The sequence below is a fragment of the Papaver somniferum genome, unplaced genomic scaffold (genome assembly GCF_003573695.1).
Source record: "Papaver somniferum cultivar HN1 unplaced genomic scaffold, ASM357369v1 unplaced-scaffold_65, whole genome shotgun sequence".
NCBI lineage: Eukaryota > Viridiplantae > Streptophyta > Magnoliopsida > Ranunculales > Papaveraceae > Papaver > Papaver somniferum.
This window is the reverse complement of record NW_020649304.1, coordinates 786,858-796,473: the sequence shown is the minus strand read 5'-3', so window position 1 is coordinate 796,473 and position 9,616 is coordinate 786,858. Positions and strand designations below refer to the sequence as shown.

The 9,616-nt window shown below is 35.2% G+C and overlaps 1 protein-coding gene across 1 annotated transcript; it reads right to left on the bottom strand.

The window, feature by feature from the left end:
* Nucleotides 1-7,970: 7,970 nt before the first annotated feature.
* LOC113343653 lies at nt 7,971-8,779 on the bottom strand. The gene is made up of 2 exons (XM_026587789.1): nt 8,377-8,779; nt 7,971-8,329 (listed from the first exon to the last, which is right to left on the bottom strand). Exons 1-2 carry the CDS (start codon nt 8,777-8,779, stop codon nt 7,971-7,973), a joined length of 762 nt encoding a protein of 253 aa, XP_026443574.1.
* Nucleotides 8,780-9,616: the final 837 nt, after the last annotated feature.

Sequence of the window (9,616 nt, the reverse complement as noted above, 5' to 3'; positions counted from 1 at the left end):
ATTGTGCAAAACTAATCCCCACACGTCTGTGTGATACTAGTGCGCTCGCTAGAGTCGATTCTCCTTTAACCTTTGGTTTTATTCTCTAAAACCAGGTTAACGACTTAAAGACTTCATTAGGATTGTGAAGCCAGACCGATACTACTTTTATCGTAGTTGTGTGATCTGATCTTGCATCTTCTATTGTACGAGTACAATCTTTGATTGGCTTGAGATCGTGAGAGTTCTCCGACAGGCAAGATAAATAAGTCACAAACATCTTCGTCTCACTGTTTGTGATTCCTCGACAAAACGCTTGTGTATTCAGGAAGGATTGTAGAGAGGTGATTGATTAATCTAGGTTGTTCTTCGGGAATATAAGACCAGATTATCAATTGGTTCCTGTTCACGTTGATTTCATATCTTAAGACGGAACAAAACCTAGGGTTTATTTTTGGGAGACAAATTTATCCTTTGATAGACTTTTCTGTGTGAGACAGATTTGTTTATTATCAAGTCTGCGATTTTGGGTTGCAGCAACTCTTGGTTGTGGGTGAGATCAGCTAAGGGAATCAAGTGCGCAGTATCCTGCTGGGATCAGAGGCGTAGGAGTACAACTGTACCTTGGATGGGTGGGAGACTGATTTGGGTTCAACTATAGTCCAGTCCGAAGTTAGCTTGGAGTAGGCTAATGTCTGTAGTGGCTTAATACAGTGTGTATTCAATCTGGACTAGGTCTCGGGTTTTTTTTGCATTTGCGGTTTCCTCGTTAACAAAACTTCTGGTGTCTGTGTTATTTCTTTTCCCATTATATTTTATATAATTGAAATAATACATGTGTGCGTTCGTGATCATCAAATGGAAATCCAACCTTTGGTTGTTGATTGATATTGTTGATCCTTGGACATTGGTCTTTGGTACCGTCCAAGTTATTCCTTGTATTTGATAAAGACTCGCTATTGATTTTAGCTTGAGTAAAAATCAAATCAAGAGAGAGATATTAACTCCTTGAGATACTTTTATCTAGATTGAGTCTAACTGTCTAGTTGATTCTCTAGCAAAGTATTTCGGAGTTAGTCCATACAGATTGCTAAACAAAATATTGGGTGGTGTTGTTAGACCCCCGCTTTTTCAAAACCTTCTTGTTGAGTCTGAGATTCCTGATTTCCAAGCCACCCAATTTCTTTGGTTTGCAAGATCTATCCCAAGCTACCCAATTATTTCTTTTCTTGTCAGCAGTAGATCCCCAAAGAAAATATTTCATTATCTGGTTATTTTTTTCTCTATAGATACTGGCATTTGGAATATGGACATATAGTAAATTAGGAGGCTGGACAATGAAGTTTATATCAAAAGTATCCTGCCTGCTTTAGTGAAGAACTTCCTCTTCCATGGAGCTTTTTTTTTTTTTTTTGAAGTTTCTCTATAACGGAATCCCAAATACTAGAGCTTCTTGAAGTAGCACCCACAACCATTCCCAAATATTTTAGAGGTAATACTTTAATTTTACATCTTAGAATCTCAGCAATAGAAGCAACTGAGTTATCTGCACCAATGCTAATAACCGAGCTTTTAGTGAAGTTTACCTTCAGGCCTGTAATAGCTTCAAATATTTGAAGAATGATCACCAAGTTGTCAGCTTCTTCTTCAGTTGCATCCAAAAATACTAATTGTGTCATCGGAAAACTGGATATGTGAGATTTGAATGGAGTTGATATTAAAACCGAAGATCATATTAAGCTGCACAACATTCTTCATGAGCTTAGAGAATATTTCTACAACTATAATGAAAATAAAAGGTGACAAGGGTCTCATTGTCTTAAATTTTTTTTGAGGTTTGAATCTTTTTGTGGAACTACCATTCACCAGCATTTCATGTTGAGCTGTTATCACACTACTCTACCCATTTGATCCATTTTCACCAAAACCATATGAGTGTAGTACATTGTTGATTGTGTGCCAACTGACATATTAAATGCTTTTTGAATTTCTAGTTTACACAAAACTCCTGGCTTCTTTGCTTCGAACCTAGAATCAATCAATTCTCCTGCATTAGAATTTCATCTAGAATTTTCTTATCAGCAATAAAATCTCCTTGGTTTTCTGAAATCAATTTGGGTAGCACCTTCTTAAATTTCTGAGTTAACACCTTAAATAATATATTGTAGATGCTACTAACCAAACTTATTGGTCTGAAATCTTGTGGAGACCCAACTTTTTCTTTTTTGGGTATCAAACTAATGAAATAACAGTTTGTCATCCAATCCAGCTTCAGCTCATTTTCAAATTCAGCCATGACATCCATGAAGTCTTTTTGAATCACCTCTCATTCCACCTTATAAAACTCCATATTGTACCATCAAGGACTGGAGATTTGTTGTTTTTGAAGTGTTTGATGACTGACCAAACTTCTTCCACAGATATTTGCTTTTCAACTTCATTACTTTCTTCTATAGAGATTCTTGTGAATAATTCTGGATTCATTAATGGTCTAATTGGGTGGTTATCTTGTTAACTTGAGATTTCTTGCTTTATGTCCTCCTATCAAAAGTTGTCTTCTCCATTGATGACTAGTTTCTGCATAGTATTCCTCCTTCACCTTCCATATTCCATATCATGAAAGTATTTTGTGTTTGCATCTCCTTCTTTGAAATGTTGTTGTTTTTATTTTGTTAGCCATTTTCTAGCAATATCAAGGTTGATTTGCTTTAACTTTGCTCTCCATTCTGCTCTTTTTGTAAATTGTTGAGAGGATAAAGTACCATTTTCTTCCAAGGATTATGTGCATCTATCTTTGTAGTTAGTTCCTTTTTCTTACTTTTTACTTTACCATATGTCTCTCTGCTCCATCTTTTAAGAAAGAATTTTAAATTTTGCAGTTTCTTGGACATAATCCAACTTTTAGACCTACTGAATACCATTGTGTCCCACCAAAGCTTCAGATTTTTTATTAAGTCATGATGAGAGAACCAGGAACTCTATACTCTAAATGGTGGTTTGTCCCTCAACATATTTGAAGTAGTTAACAATAGTGTTGAATGATCTGACAGTGTCCTAGATAGAACAGTTTGAGTTAGCATGGGAAATTTTCTTTCAAACTATGGTGATACTATGATTCTATACAGCCTACACAATAATGGGTCTTCTTGCATATCACTCCATGTGTAAAATCCACCATTCAAGGGTAGATCCACTAAACCATGTTCTTCCATATATTCATTGAATATTCTTCTATTTCTTCCTGAACCCCCTGCATTATTCATTTCTCTCCTTATCCTTATTGCATTGAAATCTCCTGCTAGAACCCAATTTTCTGTTGCCCATCCTGTTAAGTCTTCTACTTCTTCCCAAAGTTCCCATCTCTACCAATATGTACAAGGAGAGTACACATTAGTAACGCACCACTCAAAGTTATCACTTCTGCATTTTAACTTTTGAGACAAAGTATTAGGTCCTAGGATATCTTCTATACATTCAAACATGTTATCATCCCATATTGTTAATAGACCTCCAGATAAACCTTGAGATAGGTTATCTCTCTATTGATGTTGATCATTTTCCCAAATGTTTGTCACACACCAATTATTTATTTTCATCATGTGTGTCTCTTGGATTAAACACACATTTGGCTTAGTCTTCTTAATTTGATCTATTAAGGCATCCATTTAATCTGTTGTTGTTAGCCCTCTCATATTCCATACTAATACTCTAATATCCATTGAGTCCATTTGAGGCCAAATTAACCGCATCTTCAAAAATATCAGTGCCATCTTCTCTTTCTTCTGTGATGTTTTCAATTGTGTATGTCACTTGTATAACTTCATCCACTCTTGGAGGTAAAGTGTTGTTTCTTTCCAGAACTGGAGAGATGCTATTTGCCACTATATCTACATAAAGTGCTCTTGCTCTTTCCTCCAGATCACCAAAATTTGCACCAATATTGATTGTTGCTTCCATAATCAAATCCATTGTGTTATGAATGACATTGATTTTCACAATTTCTTTGTTCAGATTGTAAGATAGATTTGTATTTGGAACTAAGATCTCTGTTGGTATGAGAGAGAAACCTTCAATTTGTAGAAGCCCCCTTTCAGTTCCTGCCATGATAGCATCTTCTGTAACTGCCGGTTGAGGTAGCTTGATTTTAGGAAAATATTTATTGAAAAAGCTTTGACTGGAGTTTTAGATGCTTCTGAAACCGTTATTTTCTATTTTTTGCTTGACCTGATTTTGACCATTATTGACTTTGTTGCCGTTGAACCTATTGAAAAGTCAGTGATTGTTGTGGGAACCCCTCTCCACGTGGTTAGTTTTAGTCCATTTATTTTGAACCGTTGGGGCTGCATTATTGCAATGACAGGGAGTGTCAGACCTTTCAAAATTTGAATGTGAATTTTGTGTGCCTTTATCCAGAAGTTGCAAAGTTTGTTGGTAGGAGTGAATCGTCATCTTTATTTTTTCCAGGCGAGTAAGCAAAGTCTCATTCTATCGCCAGAATCATATTTATGTATTTGATTGTGATGTTAAGAGATGCTGGTATGTATTATACAATGCTTTTAACTATCAATCTGCAACATGCTGGGTTCCTCTCCATCGTGTGGTGATCAACCTCTGCTAGACCTCCCATTGCTTCACCAATCTGATCAAAAGCATATTTTGACCATAGTTTTACTAGAAGACCTTTTATTTTGACCCAATTTTGAGCTTGATACAACGATCTAGCATTAATAGTGACGTCTTCATCAACAAATCTATTGATTTCAATGCTAGTATGTTGACAATACCATTTAATTGGTTTCCAACAACTATCTCATTATGCATCATTATTAGGTTGGAAGAAGGCTTGGTTGTTGTTGATGATTGTGAGCTTTAAATATTTGTTTTATGCCAGCTTTATCGTAATTTCTTAGCAACCTAGTTCCATGAAATGTTCCCAACTGCAGTACAACTGAAGGTAAGGAGTGATCTACTAATTGTGTTAAAGCTTTGTTTTGCAGGAAATTCATTTCTCAGCAGTATCCTTTGAGGAGTAAATGATTTCTTGCCCATTAGTTTGTTGAGTAGGTCATAAAATCTTACCCACCCATACATATCTTTCCCCATAGGAACAAACAGTGCTTTATTACTTGCTTTGCTTTCATCTGCTCTATCTATTTTGAGAAATTCTCCTCTAGCGTTAATTAACCTTTCAATCAGAAAAGAAAAATTGCCTTCTATACCATTTTCCCCATTTTGATTCAGAGTGATCTCTTTCAGAATTTTACTTATCCATGCTCCAATGGATGAAGAGAAGATAATTTTGAAATTTAATCCATGAGCATCCATTTCCCCAATCTTGTAACCATCTTGATTACCTAATTTTTGAGTCGAAAATTCGAAAGTTTTTGAATCAATCCGAGTACACTCTCTCTCTCTCAAAATTTTGAAATTTTTTCTAACTTTTATGGACCATGTTTTTCTTTTGCTTTAGCCAACGAATCAAACAAACATTTTGTGTTCTTTCTCTATTGAGTTGTTCCTTTCGTATCTGTAGATCAAAATGATCTGATTGAATTGAATTTCCGCTCATGAATTAATCACATTAAAAAATATTTTCTAATTTTTATGATTAGCTATGTAAATATTTTAAGGATTCAAGCGATTTTTTTTAAGCGAAGATTACCGAGACATTACAATGAAGAATAGGATCAACGGTACCACGTGAAACCATACTAGTAAAATTAATGATGAAGAAAATAACCAATATTTCATGTAGACCTATTTATATACCAAAATTTAGTGAAAAACACACAAATAAGGTTTTTTTTTCCCGAAGAGAAAAGGTTATTTTTAAGAGAGAAAAACAGGCAAATCCTGAGAACAAGAGTTACAAGTTTAAAGTCGTAGGGACTAGCCTACATATGTAGTATTGTTTCCCAGTTATGTAAATTGAGTTGATATCAACATATTTGAAGATATATGTGTCACATTTCCATAAGACAATAGTCTGTTTAACCAACATGATAATCTCTTCCACAGACTTTTTACTAGAAACAAACTTTTTACTAGAACCAAACTCTCTATTGTTTTTTTCGTTCCATATGTTCCAGAAGATAGCGTAGTGAGCTACACCCCAAATTGATCTGCTTCTTCCACTTAAAATATTCCACTCCCAAGACGTAAAAAGTTGAAGAATAGTAGATGGTAAAGGCCGTGATACATGAAAACCTTTAATGAAGTAATCCCATACCTCAAATGAAAAGCTACAGTGCATAAGCATATGATCTGCCGTTTCTCTTTCATAATTGTAAAGAACATATACATCCGAGTCCATCTTCCAACCACGGTGAATAAGCATAGTTTTAGTAGGAAGAGAATTATTGAATGCCGCCCATAACTGAAAACTGACCTTGTTGGGAATATTATTTAGACAAAGAAACTTCTCATACCTGCAGTCTTCCACTGTATTTTCAAATACCCTCATAACAATTATTGGAACTGAAATTATCCATAAACTTTGCTTCATCTTCTTCTTCTACCAGATTTGATGCTCTACCTAAGTCTCTTTTAAGTAAGTCCCACTCCATTTGCTCGCTCGAATTTAGAGAAGATGAAATTTCCTTCCCATTTTCAATTTGAGATCATCTCAGCAACAGTTGCTTGATTGTTTTTAGAGGATTTATAAATAACAGGAAAAGGTCCTTAAGACAACCTCTATCAACCCATTTTTATGCCATAATCTAATGTATCTGCCACACTTTAGCTTGAAAGTCACAAATCTTTGAACATCTGGAACCAAATCAGTAACATTATTCCATAAGATTCTCCCTTGAACATGAGAGTCATCAGCATGCAATGCAACATCTTCATTTTTGTTGTGCAATCTTCCTCCAAAGTGTATTCCTTTGAGTAGAGTATCTCCAAACCCATTTGCAAAGTAAGGCTTTATTCGTAAGGCCGAGATTTTTAATTCCGAATCCACCATTGTTTTTAGATAAATGATTCTCTTCCAACCCACTCACGCCATCTTTTTTTTTTAACCTTCTACAACACCTCACAGAAAATTACGCATCAACTCGGTCATATTCTTCTCAACACTCACTAGAAGATGAAAAAGAGACAATAAGTAAATAGGTAACTTGAGAGTCATCAGCAGGCAATGCAACATCTTCATTTTTGTTGTGCAATCTTCCTCCAAAGTGCATTCCTTTGAGTAGAGTATCTCCAAACCCATTTGCAAAGTAAGGTTTTATTCGTAAGGCCAAGATTTTTAATTCTGAATCCACCATTGTTTTTAGATAACTGATTCTCTTCCAACCCACTCACGCCATCTTTTTTTTTTAACCTTCTACAACACCTCACAGAAAATTACGCATCAACTCGGTCATATTCTTCTCAACACTCACTAGAAGATGAAAAAGAGACAAGAAATAAATAGGTAACTAGAGAGATATCCCTTGATCAGAGCAACTCTTCCTGCTTTATTGAGTATTTTTTTCTTCAAGAAGAAAGTCTCACTTCCATTTTTTTTCTAAAACAACATCCCAGATAGCGATGTTTTTTCAACTAGCTCCAATGGGTAGTCCTAAATACTTAATAGGCAAAGCTTCAGTTTTATAACCCAATTCCTTTGTAAAGAGAGTAACAACTTCATCATCACCCACACTCACCATTGTGCTTTTCTTTAAATTTAATTTCACACATGTTAGGTTTTCAAAGATGGTTATAATGATAAATAATCTGGTTACCTCATCTTCCTTAGCATCAACAAAGATTAGGGTGTCGTCAGCAAACTAGGGGTGAGATATCACTGCACTAGTGTCAGTAACTTGAAAACCATCCAGTTGGCCTCTTTGAACATCATCATTAATGATTTTAGATAGCACCTCTACCACTATAAGAAAGAGAGTCACACTTTCTTAAACCTTTAAAAGGCTTAGATCTTTCTGTAGATGCACTGTTAACAAGAACAAAAGGTAGGTGGAAGTGACATACCACTTCATCCATGAGATTCATCTATCACCAGAGCCATGTATGTATAAAATGTTAAAAAGTGCACTCGAATAAACATTATCCAAATCCTTCTCCATGTAAATCTTACAAATAACACCTGGTTTCTTGGATGTAATCCTACTATCAACATGCTCGTTTGAAATGAGTATACCATCCAGAATTTTCTTTTCTTTAATGAAAGCACCTTGATAGTCAGATATAAAAATTTGCATAACCACTTTAAGTATTTCAACAAGTATTTTAGAAATAATCTTATAAGTACTACTGATCAAACTTAAAGGTCTAAAATCCTTTGGGGTATAAGAATCTTCTTTCGTGGGAATTAGAGTGATAAAAGAGTTGTTTAGTCTCCAATCCACTGAACCATATCAATGAAAATCATTGAGCATGCTCATGAAATCCAACTTGATAGTACTCCAGCAGCTCTTATAAAACTATAAAGAGAATCCATCAGATCTAGGTGATTTATTGCAACCCATTTTCTTGACAACCCCCAAAATTCATCCTCTGTGAAACTTCTTTCCTTCCACACTCTTATATCATCATCTACTTTAGAAAATTGGAGATGATCCAGTGAAATTGTTGAACTATTATGAGCAGAAAAGAGGTTGATGTAGTAATTTCGGATTTCTTCCTTAATCACATTCTGGCCAAAGAAGTCCATACCACTTATTTGAAGTTTAGCTATTGTGTTCCTTTGTTTCCTTGCACTACAAATTCTGTGAAAAGTAGCCAGTGTTATCATCCCCCACCTGAACCCATTTTCTTTTGCTCTAAGTTTCCACTTCCTTGCTTCCATACTCTCCATATTATTTAACTTGAGCTTACTATGATTGACTAGTGTCCACATGAGTCGCCGCGCAGGTTCATACTATGTACGTGCACCTTTATTAGGAAAATTAGTGAATAAAGCGATAAAAAATCACATAGATCCCCACGTTTGTATATCATATGGTTCATTATTTTTTGCTACTAGGGATACATACATATACAATGTGAGATTACGAGGGTACCAAGTACACCAAAACCTTTTCAATATCAACCTACACACTTTGTATAATCTAATAGATACAACATCGAACAAATAATACTTATTAAATAGTCAAAGTTCGAAATCGAACTAACTATGAGACGGTTACCAAGTGGATTATAAAAGTGCAATTACTTCATTACGACTGTAATAATAATTATACCACGAAAAGTAAAGTAACAACATGAAACTCAAGATTTTGCTAATGAGAAAAAACTGCATAGCATAAAAAACTCGGAACCTAGTCCAGTTTTGAATACTCTCATAATTAAGCCGCTATACAAATTGACTACCGCAACTTTATATAGTCGAGAGCAAGTAAACACTCCTTCGTTACTCAGTTCCTTCAGTAACCCTATGCCAATAATTAATCTGGCCAATGCACATGAATCCCAAGACAGAGACCACTATCTTGAGTTGTTTCACCGTTGTGAAGACTTTCATTCTCAACTCCTTTTGATCGTAACCCGGAACAACAAAGGACTAAAATTGTTCCAATAACCAACTCACTCATCGCTCTCCAGAATTATCTTTAGATTAGAGATAAAGTAGAGCAAAGTGAAAAGGAGAGGGTACCAAGTACGCCACCAACTTTTTCGTTCGGCAACCTGTATG

What these genes read in the sequence shown, in the direction of transcription:
- LOC113343653 (XM_026587789.1), bottom strand. Translation starts at nt 8,779, where the DNA reads ATGGAGAGTATGGAAGCAAGGAAGTGGAAACTTAGAGCAAAAGAAAAT. An exon ending in AGCTGCTGGAGTACTATCAA is followed by an intron (nt 8,330 to 8,376) that starts GTTGGATTTCAT and finishes GATATGGTTCAG; the next exon opens with TGGATTGGAGACTAAACAAC.